This window comes from Myotis lucifugus, unplaced genomic scaffold (assembly GCF_000147115.1).
Source record: "Myotis lucifugus unplaced genomic scaffold, Myoluc2.0 scaffold_25, whole genome shotgun sequence".
In the NCBI taxonomy this organism is placed as follows: domain Eukaryota; kingdom Metazoa; phylum Chordata; class Mammalia; order Chiroptera; family Vespertilionidae; genus Myotis; species Myotis lucifugus.
The window spans coordinates 1,605,477-1,625,519 of NW_005871073.1; the positions used below are offsets into that span (position 1 = coordinate 1,605,477).

At 37.9% G+C, this 20,043-nt stretch overlaps 1 protein-coding gene across 1 annotated transcript in view; it reads right to left on the minus strand.

Annotated features, from left to right (window-relative positions):
- The window catches only part of ERICH3 (glutamate rich 3), a 75,895-nt gene extending 58,561 nt beyond the window's left edge, over positions 1 to 17,334 (minus strand). Inside the window, exons 1-6 of the mRNA XM_023751808.1 lie at positions 17,219 to 17,334; positions 16,498 to 16,591; positions 12,830 to 12,955; positions 9,071 to 9,142; positions 7,077 to 7,205; positions 2,445 to 2,603 (exon numbers count right to left, since the gene is read on the minus strand). Of these exons, the coding sequence (XP_023607576.1) occupies positions 2,445 to 2,603; positions 7,077 to 7,205; positions 9,071 to 9,142; positions 12,830 to 12,955; positions 16,498 to 16,591; positions 17,219 to 17,334 (696 nt within the window). The remainder of the gene's footprint in view (positions 1 to 2,444; positions 2,604 to 7,076; positions 7,206 to 9,070; positions 9,143 to 12,829; positions 12,956 to 16,497; positions 16,592 to 17,218) is intronic.
- Between the last annotated feature and the right edge of the window lie 2,709 nt (positions 17,335 to 20,043).

Below are 20,043 nucleotides of genomic sequence, written 5' to 3' on the forward strand. Positions count from 1 at the left end.
TATCAATAGTCCATGAGAAACTCTCATTCTAAGGATAATCATTTTCAATCAAGTCATTATTTTTACTCAATTGGATTTCAACCAGCTTGTTTTTTACCAAATTGCTTTTGCCTAAATCAAAAACCCTTACTCCTGACATTTAGAAAGATCAACCTGCTTATGTCTGTCGCACCTTTGAACAGTTCCCATATGCATACCACATCCTTCGGTAATCTTTAAGAAAGCAATACAAATTTAGTATTGTATTAAATCACTACATACTCATCAATCATGCAGACTGCTATTCTTTAGGAATGTCTTGTCTGATTTTATATTAAATCATTTTTATCATCAATGCCACTGAAAAAAATTAGATGTATTTTCTTTTGCCTATGTACATTGTAATATAAACTCTAGTAAGTTAGAGACTTTTGCCTGCCTTGATAATTGATATACCACCAATGCTTAGAGCAGTAAGTAGCCAATAAATATTTATTGAATGAAAAGCGTTAGTTAGCTAGTTTAAATTAATATGAGATTGATCTCAATTTTGTCAGCCATGTAAGTTACTATTAAATGCCTGTCCCTCAATCACTCACATCCCCCACCTTGAAAACAGGAAAATAAAAGTCCTTATGCAAATTTAATTACTAGATCTATACAGTGGTTAAGAGCAGGTATGGAAAACCACCTGAAAGAAAAACAAATTCCTCTCTAGCCAACAGAACTTGAATATTACCTGATTGATATTATTCACATATCTTACAGGAAAATGTGCCTATCAAAGTAGTATAGTAAAATAATACTTATAGGAGCATAGAAAAGAATATAATCACCTTGGAAAACATGGAAAGTGCGCATCCAAGTACTATCTAGGGTAGAGGATGTATCACCCATTGGACTTTGAATATTTCTAGTCCTATTGGCAAAGTTATTCTTGGAGCATACAGGGGGTTTTAGCCAAAGACCTTTGAGTTTCCTGGAACCTTTGGCATCCCGTTCCTAAAATGAGCTAGGTGCATCATGCCGTCTTAGCCTAATGCAGTAACATTCCATTCCACATCTGCTCATTCTGACACCATGCTCACCAGGCAACCGTCTCATTGTGACACGGCTTCCCATGTAGGTCTGCCTACAGGGGGAGGCACGCTGCTTCTACAAACTGTGATTATTTGATATCTTGTGTATTAATGGTCCCTGATTATGATTTTGCTCCTCACTCCAGTTTACTGTAGGGAGAAAAATTAGGTCGTTGCGAGTTATTTCAGTTAGCCGAGACACCTCTCAGGACCTGACCATTCCTGAACACTAGCTGAAACAGGAAATGTCTGGGTCTCTAAGTAGAGACCAGATTCTAGAAAGCATCAACCTAATTGACTTATGACCCAATAAATTCCTGCCTAGCTCTATGAAGTCTTCCCTAGAAAATGTGCCACCACTTTGGCTTAATTTCCCCTGCCGTTTTCTGATAAACTACTATTATAATGAGGCTTGTAAAAAGTGCTATGTAAGCTGAAAACCATAGTAAATGGGTTAAATATTAGTTATCATTTTTAGAATTATATTTATACTCTTACTGTGAAACAATCATTTGTATGAATTAATTCCTTCGTGTCAAGATGGTCTTTGTCAGTGTTAGATAAAAATACCTTAATTTCATGTATCTTATGTTTCCTAAAAGAGGAATGAAACTAAATTCACCCATTTGAACATAATGACTGTTGTATTATGACACAGGTTCTTAAGCTGCCAATGTTTCTCCTTTGTGTTAGAAATACAAATAATACCCTCCCATCCCACCCCCCCCAAAAAAAATACCCTCCCTAATTACTGAATGTCTTAGTTATATCTCCCTGTTTAAGGAACTCATATTTTATGGTTACTATGCTTCCTTCTGTGCTCTATTAAAATAACTGAAATTACCTGAGTCATACATAACCTTGAAAGGGAAGCAGAGTCACTGTGTGTGATTAATTCAGCATTTTTAAAAAGATGGACATTCTTTTCCTTCTATACCCAACGTTCTCCAGAGTCAAACTGGAAGCAATTTCATACACTGATGGTAAAGTAAGTCAGCATGCAAATGCAAACCTATTCTTGGAAAGTTTCATTTTCTAGGTCTCATGCATTTAAAATGTAAAAGCCGTCAACACTGGGTTTATGCTCATAGAAGTCATATCTGGCTATAAAAAGTTCCTCTTTGTTTCTCATACAACCCTTCGAACTAGTGAGAGATCACTTTACATTATTACATCTATTCCTTACTCTTTTTGCTCACTAACATGGAAATTATAGGCCTTCCCACTTGAGTAAGATAATTAAATAGAACATCATAATAAGTGCTTAATAAGTGCACAATACAAATGTCATTGAGTAGATTAATTAAATCTAGCATCTTAACTACTGTGATAATCTAATATTCTAATCAAGAATAAAAAGATATTCCTTGATGGAATAACATTTACCCCAATGGGAAATGGAGCTTCATTTTCCGGCGGTGAGGTTTTGGATCTGGACCCGGGAGTTACCTTTGGAACAGTTCCTGCTGCAGGATGACTGGGAAGAGGCTGTAATCGAATTGGAGGCTGCATCATTCCTGGGGCAGTGTGTGGTCGAGGGGCTGTCTAGACAATTAGGAAAAAAAATCCATTTAAATTAGTACCTTGACTTGTTTCCAGAACCAATTAATAACCCAACAAATTGACTAGAGTAATTAATGGTGCCTTTTTACGGAACAGATTAAACTTTAATTATGTCCTTCCATTATACATGCCCTTATGACCTGAAGTATTTATTAAAACATATGGCGCGGAAGTTCTCCACATAACTAAATGCCACAATTACAGAGGATTCTAGACAGAGGAGATGTTCTCTGTCAGGTTCCTGTATTTTATTCATACTGTAAACTCGCTGACAGTACCTAATTTATGCTGTGCATAGATTAGCTTTGCTCAATTAAATGTTAAGTTGAATAATGTTCCTATTTTAGAGATCTAAAGGAATATGATTGGAATGGACTCATTTCTATTTAAATGTTTGCAACATGAATTCTACTGTGAGTCCTCTAAGTCTTAAGATTAGTGCTGAAGTACAAGCAATAGGATTCAAAACAGAGGAAAGGTAAATGCGTAACTGTAATGCATGATTATTTAGTCAACCTCTTCCTTGCAATATTAGGAAAACAAAAGTGAAAAATAGTAACTGGCAACTTTGGAAAACATTGTGAAAAAACAGATTTTTTGCAGGCTGGGAGTTTTCCATTTGCCCCTCTTCTATGCCTTCTCTCTCCTGCTCCAGCCTCTGAGAGTCTTTCTTTATGGACTATATACCAACTGACCTCAGGTTCCAGTTAGATTTGGCCAATCAAAGGCACTGGCAGGAGATCAAAAGATAGGCGGAAATGAGATGGGTTATTTACTTCTTCTGGACTTTCACACCAAGGTTGTGATGCGCCAGCTAGGGCCCTCCACCAAGTCCACGGCTCTAGCAGGAAGTCCTCTCCCAGCTCACAAGTAGGAGAGGTTCTCTGTCCAAACCCTCCCTTCCCCCATGGGCCAAGGTGGTGTGCTTCCCCATGGGGCTGACCCCAGCAGGCTAAACATCCCTAGTTGTTTTTCCTTACCCTGTCTGCCTCTTTGTAAATAGTTTCTTTATTAAACCCTTCCTAATTACCCTATCTGTGTGAGCCATCTGTTTCCTGCTGAGACCCTGACTGATATACTTTCTAATCAAGAATATACTGCGGAGAGAACCAAACATGCCAGTATGGAACATGAGTGCTGTCTTTTTTGGCACTGACAGAACATTATGAGTTTAGTATAAAGAGCAGCAATGTTTCAAAAGTGAGGAAAAAACAAGGCTTTTGGCCCAGTTGTTCTAATATAATAAAATAAGAAAAAAAAACCTGTTAAGAATAATACATGCATATTTGGACCAGCGGGTGTGAGGATAGTATGCAAATGACTCATAAGGAGGTTTAATACATTGATTCTAAAGAATGGTGAACAAAATATTCAACTATATAAAAGTGTAAATACATTTTAAAAAAATGATAGGGCAGCTTCTACCACCAAAAGTTGGACTCCATGCCATCCTGACAAGCATGTCATATGTGATAAATATCTGATTTTATTAAGTCAATATTTTTTGAATTCCAATTATAGGCACTATGAAGAGATTAAAAAGTAATTTTTAACATCTAAGAGTGACACAAGACAATTAGTGCCAAATGACCCACACAAATACTACCAAAGGGACAATACAACAAGCATACCTGGGAACTCACAGCAGTTAGAACTAAAGTTATCTGGAATAAGGCAATGAGATGAAAAATTAAAGTTTCCAGACGCAGTTATCTTTTATTCAAATGGATGAGCAACAGAAAGAAATGGAGGAGAAAAGCAAAGGACTGGTAAATTTGAACATCTGAGTAAGAAGAGAGCCAGTTGTAAGCCAGACATGGGAAGAGGACAAAGATAATAGTCCCCAATATCTGTTTTCCTTTCTTCACAAGTAATAGAATTTTCATCAGGAAGCACGGCTATTACAAATAAAGAGTACATTTTCTAGCATCTCGCGTAATTCTGTATAGATATATGCTCAGTTTTGAGTAATAAGATGTGAGCAGAAGTGATACATAAAACTTCCAGATCATGAGCTTAGAGAGGCTGTTGCTGACTTGATAGAGTAGAGATGGCGCACCAGCTGAGATCCATGCATGCGCACTGTCTACACACAAGCCTGTATCCTGACCGAGACAGAAAACCCAGTGAACTGACAAGAACAGCATTTGATTTCATGAAACAGAACATAAGCCTATTTGAGTCCAAAAGTGGAAGGTCGTAACACCCACACACAAAAAAATCAAGCCAGAGGTTTCTAAACAAGGGAATCAGATCACCCAAAAGAATTCCTTTGAACTCGGTGAGACAAATATGCCTTAAGACTCCTGTCATATAATCCAACTGAACACAAAAACACTGAAAATTAAATGTAGGAATTCAAAAAAAACAGGTTCCTATAAACTAGGACATGATCAATGGGCTGTTGTGCTCTAAATTTTACTTCTCCACATTTGCATACAGATATCATTCAGTTAGATGAGTGTGGCAGTCAAATGTTTAACTGATTACATTTATCTCTAAAAACAAATCTGCACCATTCAACCAACAGCTGTGAGCTACAAACTGTTGTAGTTCACATCAAAAGCCACGTTAAATTGGCTATATTTTAAATTGTTCATAATATATTTTCTTGGAATAAACATGGCACTGTAGCTTAACATTTTCAAATCTGCACCGGAATGTGAATCGAAATTGACTACCTGGTGATTATTCAGCTTAGCTGAGCATTTCTAATTCTTAGTGGAAGATCTCTGGGGGTGCATTTTCCAAGCCTGTGCAGAATTAGTTGAATGACTATCCAGAGTTTTAATGGGAGCAATACAGCTAAGAGCTTATATGTTATTTTGAAAGTTTAGGTGCAATTAGTGACCAAATGCAATAACTACTCACTGAATGCTTTCCTTATTCGCTCAAGAAAGTGAAAAGAGAAAAATCGATGGCAGTATCCCCAAAGGATTTTTTTTCTTCGTCTCAATGGCACGTGGAGGTCAGGAGTCAAATTTAAAGGATATGTATCCAGGTTGGGAAAACAAAGAGGAGGACTTGAATTTCTGTCGGATGGAAACTACAATGCCAAGATTACAATGGTATCCCTTACAGTGCAGACTCGCCACAGGGGGTGACCAAGTGAAGAATTGTGGCTTACCAGAGAGAAAGGCTTCTGAAGTGCTGGTGTCAGTGTTTCCTGTAATTTTTAAATTACTTTCTCATTCCTGCCACATTAAGATCTCCTGGATGTATCATAAACTACTTATTGAGGGTGTTCAGCTGGAAAATTGAAAAGAAAGCCTTTCAAGGGTTTTTCCACTCGGAAACAGGTGGGAAGATAGAAAACAGCACTTGATGGTTTCTTTTGTTTCACCCAGTTTAAGCTTTTGAGAGTCTAGTGAGTTTGCCACCTAATAAAAGAATTATTTGTGTACATATGCATTTAAATGAAGCTTGGAAATATGGTAGCAACAAAGGGAAGACTGCTTTTCATAACTTGAGCTGTTCACCTGGAAATGTCAAAACATATTTACCTTCTGAAAAATGTCAAAGCTTAACACTATATGTGATGAACGATGAACGTGCTTTAGCAATCTGTGAAAGCACTGCAATTTCTCCATAAACATTGTGCAATCCAAAAAAATGTTCATGCTAACAAGGAAATATATTAGGCTACACAAAGCAAGAATAAAGACATAATCAAGCAATTCATTTACAGCTTAACCCATCAACCTCCAGCAAATATTTTGCAAATCTTTTCCTGTATCTATATTGTTTCAAGCTACCTTACCTTCCTTCAAGCAAACACCACCTCTACTGTATAAATGAATCAAAGTAGAAGAAAGGTCAGTGTGCAATTTCTTTAAATAGAATTACTGCACATTTAATTATTTTTATCTTAGAGCATGGGCACATAGTTTTGATAAATGAAGTACAAATATAAGTATCTGGCCCCAAATGCTATAGAGTACCATTGAATTTGTGTGCATAAGTAAGCACTACAAGTAAGATGAGAGTAGAGGGAACAGCAAGAACAAAATGCAGAGGTCAGAAAATATAGCACAAATATGGAACAACTAGTGGTTCAATTTTGCTGCATTGCAGGGCGCTAAAGGGTAATTGTGGGGATAGCTAAATTGAGGTCAGATGGTTCAGGGTCTTAAATGTCAAGTGAAAGAGTCTGTGGTTTTCTATAGGTGACACAAAGCAAGTGAAGGTATTTGGGCATGTAAATAACATAAGTAATCTCTTCCTAAAGCAAATTGACCTAGCAGTAACAGGCAAAATGAATTCGGCAGGGGTGATGTTGATTTGAGGTGGGGCATTCAGTAGAGACAGAGTTGAATAGATAGAAAACTATGCTTTCATTCAGTAGAAGTCTCAGGCTTATACAGACATCTACCCAGAGAGCATTCTTTCTGAGAATAGTAAGAAATTATAAATGGATTTGGGATGGTACATGGCAGAGAGTTTAATATAACTCACCACTGTTATTGGACTGGAATGTCCTTCATCAACCAGAACACTATGGCCACGGTTAGTCTTTGGGCCCACTGGGGGGTGGGGAGACAGCACTGGCATGTTTTTTTCTATAGACCATCTTGTGGGCGCTCCCTAAAATAAGAAAGTAATTTAACAAATCGATGCATAGTTAGAAAACTAGTTTAGGTTAGTGCCTATCAGATAAAAAAATACTGTATGACTAGAGAAGTCCATGGTCATTACTTTCAAAATGTTCCTTCTGAGGTCTATCAGGATAGGCAAAAAAAGTTTCCACACTGTACTGGGGAGGTGGTGTGTAGTGATAGGCAGGAAACTGAGTCTGCTTTATTCAAAGAAATAGCTACAAGAGCAGTGTATCCTCAGTTTTAGCAAAAGCATTCATTAATCTGCAGATGACTACAAGAAGCATAATGCTCCTCACTACTCTGATCAGTAGTAGAGAATACCAGAAAGTATTACTTTTCTACCTTAACGATTTATTAAATAGACAGGCGAGCATGGTTCAGCGATTGGGCATCAACCTATGAACTACGAGCTCATGGTTCGATTCCCAGTCAGGGTACATGTCTGGATTGTGGGCTCCATCCCCAGTGTGGGGCATGCAGGAGGCAGCCAATCAATGATTCTCTCTCACCATTGATGTTTCTACCTCTCTCTCCCTCCCCGTTCCTCTCTGAAATCAATAAAAATATATATTTTTAAATTATTAAATAATGCCCTAAGAAAAGGTTGTTTCCATGTTACATAAAAGAAGCCAAAACATACTAGTAGGTCTTTCACTAAGTGCCGCAATAAAGTGAAAATTGTTACAAGTGCAAATCATACAAGGAGGCACTGGAGTGTCTATCACAAACCTTCCAAAGCTGTAACCTGCCCATCTGTCTTGTTAGTGTGCCTGGCACACTGGGTGAGAGTGGATCTCACACCTCTTCAGGCAGCACTAGTCACTCTTTATTTCCAGTAGCCATTTTTCTCCAACAACAGTTCAGCAGTGAATTATAGAATCTATAACTCAGTCCTTGATGTAGGACAATATTGGCAAAGTTGAATTAACCACAAATCTCTACACACTAACTCTTCTGATCTTGAAAAACTGGCCCATCTTCTGTTATTTAACAACAATTTTGTAACAAGATTATCTTTTGACCATGATAAAATAGAAAGATTTGAGTCTATCAGGCAAGAGGGAAACATTACTATCTTATCTGGCAAGTCATTCTACAGAAGCTTTACAAATATTCATCAGTTTGTGAAATGTCTTAGGCCTCACATTTGTAATACGACACGGAAAATGAAGGACAACATGTAAGTTTGAATGGCTCAAGAAATTGAGTAAAACTGCCAACCTACATTGAAACCTTTCAAACATGCCTAATTGAATCTCTGGTCTCTTGATTCAAATTTATATATTTCCTAAGCTTACTTCAAAGAAGAATATCAAATACAAGAATAGAAAACAAACAGGAGATTTTGAAATACCTTGTACAAAATGTCTAAATCTTAAGCTCTTGTTTGCTAAGGTAGATTTTTCCTACCACGTATTCTCAAGGTTCACATTTGCATGAAAATGTACCATTGGATAATTCTTAGAATGCTCTGTTTTCCATCACATCAGAAACATCACCGTTTATTTTTACCTTCTTAAGACAAAAAAAAAAATCCTTAGGCCTCTATCACATATCAGCCAAGAAAATACAAAAACTAAATTCCAGGTCTGAAAAGAATATTTTCAAGTTTTTCTTTGAAAGTTTTCAAGTTTTCTTCGTGCTTTATAAAACATTTTGCACGGGCAGCTCCTATTTTGTCATGCTCTTTTGTAATAATGGTGGCCAAGATTTAGGCTTGGAGAAACCATCATTTGACCTCAGCTATGAGTTATCCCAAAGTGCCCCCAAGAAACTTGAATAATAGCATCATTGGCTTCCAAAATCATAAAATAATATTATGAGATGAAAGAGAGTTATGTGGCTTCTTACCTTAAATCTCTGAATTCGCTCCTTTCTAGCTAAGGTCTCCAGTTTCTTTTTAATTTCAAGCTGATGGTAACGCTAAGCATACGGGAAAAATGGAGGAGAGATTCATATCAATTACAGCAACAATTTTTTAAAAGGAAAATAAGCCTACCAGCTAACCGAGTCTCAATTACCCCTCCTGTCATTGAGATGGAGAAGAATCACCTGCTTTAGTGTGCAAGTGGGAATATATATTGGTACAACCCTTTAGAAAGCCAATATCATATATCTCAGAAAGCCAATATCATATATCTCAGATATGTAAACGTGTCCCTTCCTTTTACCAATAAATTTCACTTCTAAAACTTAGGAGGAAATCTGAATTTTTTTTATATGCATAAGATACTATCTAAATGGCCCAAAGATACTATCTAAAAAGTTTTTGTTGGCTGGCCAGCATGGCTCAGTGGTTGAGCACTGACCTATGAACCAGGAATTTGAGGTTCAATTTTCCGTCAGGGCACATGCCTAGATTGCAGGCTCGATCCCCACTATGGGGTGTTCAGGTGGCAACCGATCAATGATTCTTTCACATCATTGATGTTTCTATCTCCCTCTACTTCTCCCTTCCTCTCTGAAATCAATAAAAATATATTTGAATATGTATATATATATAAATAAAAAATAAAAGGGTTTTTTTTTGTTAGTAGTATCTTTCTCTTCAAAGCAAAAATTCAGAAGCACTATTAACCTTGAAGAGAATGGTTAAGTTTTTGGCACATCCATGTAATGGAATAGAATATAATCATTAAAATAAAGTTATAAATATTTTTTTCCAAAAAAGGAAAATACATGTAATACACAAAGAAAGGAGGATACAGAATTGCACAGAAATGCAATTTAATTTATCAAGTTCATATTATGTGCCTGACCCCATGCTGGGGGTGCATTTTGTGTACATCATCTCTTCCTGCTCTAATTGCTAAATTGTCTTATTTTACAAAAGAAGAAACTGAGGTGGAGGATCATGAATTTTTCCTCAAATCACACAGTGTTTGAATTTTTGGTTGTTGTTGGGTTTTTGTTTTGTTTTGTTATTGTTTTTTATTTTTCACAAAACCATGGTCTTCTCAAAAAAATAGCATGCTTTTATTAATGTATAAATATGAATAGAGACTAAAAGAAAAGGTGAATATGTAAACAGCACTTATCTCTGAGAGGAGGCATTAATGTGGTTATTTTCCTTTTTCAGACTTTCTTATGCTTTCCAATTTTGCTATAATATATTAGTCATGTAATCTGCATATAATTTGGGTTGAAATTACTAAGACACATCTGAGAGCATTGTGAAGTGTTTTTCCTCTGTTCTTGAGCCCCTCCAGCTGCCCTGAGACTCTGCAGACGCAGTCATTCCCTACCTCAGCATCACACTTCCCTTTTCTGTCTCCCCCTTTCCTGTTCTCTCTCCCACTTCTCACCAAACTTGATTAGATTCTATATCAACCCCTTTCCATCTTCCATTTATTCCCAACTCACCAAAGTCTCCCACTCCCACCACCCCTCATCACCACCACCCCTGGACCTGCTTTCACCAAGGCCACCACTGTCTTTGTCCTCTGGGTCAAAACCTAATTTCTTGTGTCCCAGTTCCCATCTTACATAACCATTCTGCCACTTGTGAGAATCTCCTGGCTCAGGCATGTTTTTTCACCACTGGAAGGTTCTTTTCCAGCCTATGTTGTTGTTGTTCTTGATCTCCTGCAATGCACACCCCCCGCCAAGCTAGAAACCGCAGAATTTCTCTGGGCTCCTTCTTCACCCCTCCTCACTCAGCCAGTGCCAGTCTTCCTCCCTCTCCCCTGTCTCTGCAGACAGCTGCATCTCCCCAGTGTTTCAGCTACTGCTGTTAGCTCACACCCTTTGGCAACAGCTTCCTAATTGACCTCCCACCTCCAATCTTTTCCAGCTCATTAATCCATCTCCCACATTTTCAGCAACATCATCTTTCTAAAACAGCTCTGCTCATTTGTTTCAGTCTCCTGCTAAAAAATGTTTCATCGCCTCATCACCTATACTCCAAACCTAGTTCGGAATTGAAGGCTCTCCAGAAACTGGGCCCCAACTTATTGGAGAGTGTCTCTTCCTGCCACTCGTTCAACCAACCCACTGTGCTGTCTGTCTGGCCTCAGTGAGCTTTCCTTCCCATCCGCAACGTCCTTTCATATCTCTGTAATCTCACTCTCTGTAATGCCTTTTTCCTGGTTTCATGTGAGGTCTCGTTGTTTTCAAGGTCCATTTCAAATAGCAGGACCTCTGTGCAGCTTCCTCTGACTCTCACAGAAGGAAGCCACCAATCCCTACTTTTCTGAGCTCAGTCTGTCCATTCCTTTCTTCTAGCATTTGATCACTTTCTACAGTGTTTTTTTTTTTAAATTATATCTTGCAGCTATACATCACAGAGCCTCATAATGATACATAGGTGAGCCTGATACATAGTAATGTTTGTTGCATGAATGAATATTAATGGCCCTAATTAGCAACAGCATCAGCCTAAACTAAATGTGGCAATTTAGACAAAAATAGTCTATTTGTTAATTTATATATTATATTTTGTAATTATATATTATATATTACATTTTTACCATTTATTTAAGATATTTGTTCCAAACTTTAAGAATACACAAAGATGCTTAAATAATAGCATATTTACCAGTTATAATGTGCCAGTTATATGAAAGTTTGAAAAACCTCCAGGATCAAGGCTAATATAGAACTCCGTGCCTACTAATTAAGTTTGAAACTAGGTATAGATTGATTTTACACCGTACTATTTTTTTAAGCATTAGTTATAGAATTGTAACTAATACTTTCATAAGCTAGTGGATTTAGGGGTCATAAAGAGTGATTCTATGTAATTCATGCACATGATATAAGCACAAAATGAGTTCCTAAATTAACAGATCACATACATCTTAACTAAACACAACACTTGCTCAATATAATGGTAGCATCATTTTCAGTGGCACTAAACTTAGTAGTGGTTTACTGATGATTCTACAGTTGTTCATGAATGTTTACTGCACCCACAGGTCAATGGTTTTATGAGCCAGGTTTTCTGATTTATTGCTCTATGTTCAAGCCAAGAAGTGACATGCTTTTTCACAGAGATTAAAATGGTACTGATGCTTGAAACTACAAATTTCATGGTGCAAGGCTAAAATAATTTATCAAGTTAGCTAGATATCCTACTAAAAATGCCATGTCAGATTAAAAAGAAATGTTGTTGATTATAAGTCCATGCTGACCAATGTGGCCTAAAGTAGGAGGGACAGCAGATGTTTCAATGCCTATTCCTTGAAATTTAGCATACGGCTGAGCTTCGGAGCCTTAAAAGAATAACAAATCTGAAATAATTCATGGCAGTGGAATTACTGATATTTAAACAGATGTCACTTTTTTTTAGCAAATGGAAATTGAGGTACAGATGGTGAGGGCGGTTTTGTTTTAGAGTAGCCATTATGGATTAGAAATCTACATTTGTTAAATTAAATATCACAAAGTATATAATGGTGTCCATATTTTCTCACACTGAAATGGAGAAAAGCTTACTTTAGTCTGTTGGCTCCTTGCTACCTAGAGAGATAGAGAGCATTTCTCAGGTCACCTTATTCCATTCTTTTTTAATCAAATACAAGAAGAATGTCTCTGCCTTGGGATACAGAATTACTATTAATTATCATATTAGAAAATATCAGTTATAAAGGAAAGAGTAAAATCTTGTACCTCCATATCAAGGACCTTATGGAAAATAGCCTGGGCTAAGCACTCCCGGATATATTTTTGGTGATCCCTCTTCATGATATTTAGTTTGTATTCTTTTTCAGAAAGTATTCTTCCATTTCTTGTGATCTGTCATGAATAAATAAGACACACATAGAACTACAAAGCAGAAAATGTACTGTTAGTCACCAAACAGGGAGAGTTAGAGAGGCAATGTTTCCTAAGCCTAAAGGAGTATACTACTGTGGTTGATAAACTTTCACTTTTAATAAATATTTCATAAGGCAAAAAAAGAGAAAGGCAGTCCTATATACCCACCACCATGAAAACACACACAGATGGTGCACTTGTTGTTTAAAGCAAGGTTTTCATTAGAGTAGCAATTTTCCCTTGATGGAACCCAGGTGTTCTTTTCATTTCTTTTTTTGCAAGCATTGGGGAGGAAGTGCCGGGTGCTACCATGATACAATGAATAGGAGCAGTGATCACAGGACTGATGATCTCATAGGAAATTTACTTTGAAAGGCAGAACAGGTAAGCTACAGAGGCTCTCATCACTTTGTTTTTAAAATAATTGGCTTCATTACTTTGTCTTCACTCTGCTTTTTCGTCTTCCACTCTCCAGCCCAGAATGTAATAGAATTTGTTGTGGTTTCGATTTTTTTAGATTATGTAGTGCTGCAGATATAAAGTTATTCCAGGTTGGTGTCTATTGGCACCATTGCAAGTCCCAGGAATGGTAGCTTCTGTTTTTCATTTACAGTGACCCTTGAGTAACATGGGGTTTAGAGGGTACCCACCCTCACACAGTCAAAAATCTGCATGTAACTTTTGAATCCTCAAAAATGTAATTGTCCTTCAGTATCTATGGGGAATTGGTTCCAGAAACCCTGATAATACCAAAATCCAGGGATGCTCAAGTTCCCTATGTAAAATGGGGTATATGAATGCATACAGTCAGCTTTCAGCATCCAAAGATCAAAAATAATACAGGTATTTATTTTAAAAAATCCACATGTAAGTGGACGCAGGCAGTTCAAACCTGTGTTGTGTGTTATTCAAGGGTCAACTATTCTTTTCTTTTAATCCTTCCTATGGCAACTTTTTTTTTGTATTTTTCTGTATGTTCTCTAAACAAAGAGTGTTATTTTTTTCTGGATTGTTCATCTTCTTCCTTTCCACTTGATTAAGCCTATTCCTCTTTTCAGGTCTAATGTGCACCCACATGTTTCTCAATTTTGATAACTGTAGTTTTTTTTTTAGCACTGTTGTTGTAACATATTGAAGTGTTGTGATTAAGTTGTGCTACAAGCAATTGACTACTGATAATCTTTTTTTTTTTTTTTTTTTTTTTTTTTTTTTGACGCGGGCCCACACCCAGGCTACAGAATCCGGCTCCGGCCCGCCGAGTGCTGCCAGCACCGCCGCCGCCACCGATGCCATCGATAATCTTTTTTATGAATGCATTTTCCAATGAAAGAAAGGGGTGTGGCTATAGGAAGTACGCTTGAGATTACAATTCAGTCACAGTCTTTAAAATGTGCTGTCCATGGGATATCATGTCATGTGCTCCAATTGGAAAAATAGATTGAGAATGTGCTGCATTGCCTCTTCCCCTGCAGTTAACATGTGTCATTGTTATCTCTCCCCTGGGAGTCCTCTGATCTCTCTAACTAGATTGGAAGTTCCTACAGGGCAAATGCTCTTAAACTTGAACCTGCTTCAGATCACATAGAAGACAATTGAAAAACAGATTAGAAATGTTGATGGGGATTACATTTAATCTGTATATTGCTTTGGGTAATGTGGCCATTTTAATTTGGTACAGCCACAGTGGAAAATAGTATGGAAGTTACTCAAAAATTAAGAATGGTGTTACCATATCAGCAATCCCTTTTCTGGGTATCTTCCTGAAACATTTGAAAACATGTATTCGCAAAGATACATGCACCCCTATGGTTCATTGCAGCATTATTCACCATGGCTAAGACATGGAAACAACCGAAGTGTCCTTCAACAGATAATTGGTATAGAGAAGATGTGGTACATATATACAATGGAATACTTCTCAGTCATAAGAAAAGATGAAATATTGCCATTTGTGACAACCTGGATGGATCTTGAGAATGTTATGCTAAGTGAAATAAGTCAAATGGAAAAAATTCAAGAACCATATGATTTCACTCATATGTGGCATATAAAACTGAAAGCAACAAACAAACAAACAAACAAGAAAATCAAACAAAAGCTCATAGACACACAACAGTATGGTAGTTACCAGAAGGAAAGTGGGGTGAGGGGAGATAGAAGAGGGTAAATAAATGGTGATAGAAGGAGGCTTGACTTTGGTGGTGAATGCACAATTCACATGATGTATTATAGAATTGTACACTTGAAACCTACTTAACTTTATTAACCAATGTCACCCGCAATAAATTTAATTTTTAAAAAACTAATTGATTGGCCTCACCCCATTAACTTCTGACTCAATTGGTCTGGGGTGGGGCTCTAAAATTTGCATTTTCTATCAAGTTCCCAGCTGATTGCTGATTCCAGGACTATATTTGAAAGACTACTCTAGAGAAAGAGCTGGATCTTCCTTACTTGAGTTGCCATGCACATAACCAATGTTCAATTAAGTGCTTGTTAATGATGTTGATAAGTAAATACCAAGTCCTTCCTATTTACACACGAAGCTCACATATTGTTATCCAAAGAAGTAATGTTACTAGTAACCACAATAATTACAGCCATTTATTACACATCTCTTCTTGCCACAACAATCCTGAGGGTATCATCATCTTTATTTTACAATTGAAAAAGCTGGAGCTGACAAAGCTAAGTGATTTGCTCAAGTCTATGTCTTGTAAACGACAGCCAACTTCCAGCCAGACCTGTCTGATAACAAAGCCACGGGAGGCAAAAAGCAAGCTCTCTGGGACGTACCAGCCAGAGTGCCAAGCACATAAACAATTAGAACCGCAATGCATGTCCTTTCAATACCATAGCAACAATAGTTAAGGAAAACCACTGTGTTTTAAGAAGGTAAACTGCACAACTCTTCAGTCCTACTTTCTATACCCACACCCATTCCTTCCTATGGAAAGCTATCACACTTTTTAATGGCTTTACATTACATTTAGAGAAATAGGATTTTTTTTTTGGAAATGATAGTTTTGGAGCTAGCAAAATACATTAATGTATCCATAAACCACCCTAGAAAATGAAACTGTTTTTAAAAATTCAAAGAGAAGTTTGAGCTGTTTGTGTCTTCCACAGCAGATTCTGTGATGGTTGAAAACAATGCACTTTTTCCCAAAGACAGTCAAGTCCTCTCTACCCTTCATCCTTAATAGTTCTTGGCCCATAGACTGTGTTCAATAAATGTGCTGAATAAATGAATGAATAGACAAAGTGAAATATGCTGTTGAAAACTCGGGGGTTTTCCTCAGTGATTTACAAGTTGCCTTAGCAGTCGTTGTGACCTCCTTTCCTATCTTTTAAAAAACAACCTCAACAAGTTAAATCAGAGCTTTGCAAAGGAAGCAATTTTTCTGAAATGGGGGTCAGGGGAGATGTCCCTAATTAGTTCAAAGAGAAAACCAGGAAAGGGAGAGAATTACTGGACTTAATGAAACAAAAGGGCGGGTAGAGCGTAAACCAAAGCTTACCAGCCCTGATCTTAAGAGATGCCGCCTTATCCTTGTATTGTTAAAATATCCAGTCAGGTGTTTGTCGGTAAGACTATTATACGCGGCAAGTAACCTGAAACAGAAAAAATGAAACCATTAAGGTTTTACGAAATGCTGCTTGATAACCAAGGCAATTCTTGACTTTCTCATTCCCAAACTGTGCATAATCTTAGCCAGCCAGCCAGTCACGTGTGCATGTAATAAACAGGTACGATTGAGCACCTACTATTTTCTAGGTTTTATGACAAGAACTGGGAGACAGTCCTGATGTTTATCCTGAAGACAAGTATGAAAATCAGACATGGACAATTAGATTGGTGTAAAGAAATCAAACAATAGAAATAGTCACGGGGACACGGAGCACCACCTCCAGTTGTCAGGGATGTCCTCAAGGAGGAAGCCTGATGGAGAAGATGGGGGTCCTTCAGAGGATGCTTCATTCTCCTGTTACACCTTAAACCAGGGGTGGGCAAACTTTTTGACTCGAGGGCCACAATGGGTTCTTAAACTGGACCGGAGGGCCGGAACAAAAGCATGGATGGAGTGTTTGTGTGAACTAATATAAATTCAAAGTAAACATCATTACATAAAAGGGTACGGTCTTTTTTTTTTTTTTAGTTTTATTCATTTCAAACAGGACGTATCCGGCCCGCGGGCCGTAGTTTGCCCACGGCTGCCTTAAACCCTAACTCACACTTACCTGCACTTCCTCAACATGTTCTCTCGTGTCTTCTGGATCCAATGCACAGTCCTGCCACTGCAAAGGGCTTTCCCTCGCCTGTTGGCTGGTGGCCACCACCTGTGATGCACAAGCATCTCTTCTCCCAGGAAACGTTTCCTGACACACACACAGGGTGTGCTACCCTACCTCCTGCTCCACTCCCCTGCACCCCTGAGGTGCATTACCCATCACACAATATGTTATAGTTTATTTCTTAGTCACTTCTGCTAGATTTCAAGGCCAGGATGGTGTGCTATTCTTGGTATTCCTGTTGGAGTTATTTACTGTGTACTTAATAATGATGTGTTCAATAAATGAAGCCACAATTTTGTTTGGGACTTATTCTTACTGATATAAATTTCTATCTAAGCTTAAGCTCAGCAGTTTAAACTTAATTACCTCATATATATCCAGACAATTTCATTAATTCCAGAACCCGCCAAAAAATTATTGATCACTTTTGATTTTTAGGGTCCTCCATCTTAAGAGTTAAAAGAAGACAAACTGGTTCCTTGACTCCATGCTCTACCTCAGTAGATGGTCAATTTAAGACTGTAAGGAAAAGTTTGTAGCTATTTTTTCTTAGTTTTAACATATAGTTTATTAAATATTACTACCTGACAAAAGCACATAGGCATATATACATGCATGTATACATGTATGCAAATATGTGCATCCATACATATACATATATAAACACGAGTGCATGTATATATAGAGACCAAGACAGAGAGAGATAGGCAGAGAAAGAGAGAACACAAGCCTAAATACAGCCCTAACATAAAGCTGTCTTTAAAAAATACATATTCTATTACCTGTAACAAAGATTTACAATTTGTACATTTTACAAGCAACTGATCCTTAACTTATTCCAATACCAGAACAGGGACTCATAGAGAGAGTCAAGTAGATGTCATTAGCAACCCTTTTATTTAGCTGTTTGCACTGCCTTAATTACGTGGAGATGGCATTGTGACCTTTTCCTATCTCTTTTCTCTTTAGCGCTCATCTCGGCAAAGTTCCGTACTGTCAAATGGTAAGGAAATTTTAACTTTGTGCACAAAAGAGACTGAAAGGCAGTGACAAAGCCCAGAAGCCAAGGTGCCACGTGAGGGTTGCAGACAGATGAACCAGTGTGGAAACCATTATTTCACTGGGTTTATGTAAAAAGACAACCCAAGGGCTCCAGTAATGCATATACAAAACGAGCGCCGATAATGCTTTGAAACCATCTTTTAAATGAACTGTCTTGGTCTCCTATAGTTCATCAAAGGTTTCCTGTCTCCAAAAGGTCAGCATCGTATCCCTTACCCTTTCTGAATCTCAGAATATCTCTTCAGCAACTCATTTCAGAAAGGTGAGCAGGTGTCTCTCAGTCCTAACAATCATGATTCCACAGGTCACAGATTCTTCAGATAAATCATTAGACTGATATCACATACAGCCTTTTGTCTGCTTTCTCAGCTCCAGGTGTGTTGTTGTTGTCTTTAAATAAATGGTTTTGGAGTAGCTGTGAGTGCTAAAACCCTGATTAAATGAAGTAGGGTCAAAAAGATGGGATAACATGGACCTCAATTTCCCTACTGACTGAGAAAATATGCCCTTCTTTTAATCCACCCTTTGTAACTCATTAAAATATTTAGGTGCTAATAAAAGTGCTTAGCCATCTTTGGCACCCACCTCATTTCAATTCTACTCTCTCAGGCTTTTACTAAATGAACATGTATGCATAATGCCCCTCCACTCTTACAGGTCAAATGGATCCAGTTCAATTGAAACCTTTGCACACACCTGTTTTCATACCTTTCCCTATTTAGGAACAATTAAGGGTTCAGGTCGGGATGCCATTTGCAAAGCAACTCTTTCCATGACTATTAACACATGATTTGAGGAATAACTAACTGGATCTACCCAGGCATCATTCCTTTATCACACAATGCCTGAATTATTTTTTTTAAATATATTTCTATTGCTTTCAGAGAGAAAGGGAGTGAGAGAGAGATAGAAACATCAATGATGAGAGAGAATCATCAATTGGTTGACTCCTGCACATCTTCTACTGGGGATCGAGCCGGCAAACCCAGATTTATGGACTGACCGGGAATCAAACCATGACCTCCTGGTTCATATGTCGATGCTCAATCACTGAGCCATGCTGGCAGGGCAATGCCTGAATTATTTTTAACTGGAACTTTAAATAAATGAATTGTTTGATAAGAAGAGTAGATTATATACAGATTTAGTAAAACGGTTGTTACAGATTGTTTGTCCCTGCTCCCCCACCCCCAAATTTCTATGTTGAAATTCTAACCACAATGTGGTGGTATTAGGAGGTGGGGCCTTTGGGAAATGATTAGGTCTTGAGATCAGAGCCTCATGACTGGGATTATTGCCCTTTTCAAAGAGACCCTATAGAACCCCCTTGTTCCTTCCACCATGAGAAATGGCCATCAAGAAAAGGGCTATCTATGAACCAGGTAGTGGGTCCTCACCAGACACTGAGTCTTATGGCACCTTAACCTTGAATTTGCCAGCTGCTAGAACTGTGAGAAACAGGTTGTTTAGGCCATGCAGTCTATGGTATTCTGTCTTAGCAGCCAGGACAGACTAGGACAGTAGTCCATACAAACATTTCCACCGTGTCCATGTTAACATCATGCATGTCCTGACCATCAAACCTCCTTCAGAGGAGATGGTAGTACTTCACAGTACTGTGGTCTGTCTGACCCTTTCCAGTTGCTCCACTTCGTGTGGCTGGGCACGGGCTTGAAGCCTCCCTTGCTGTTATTCAGTTACAAGAGCTT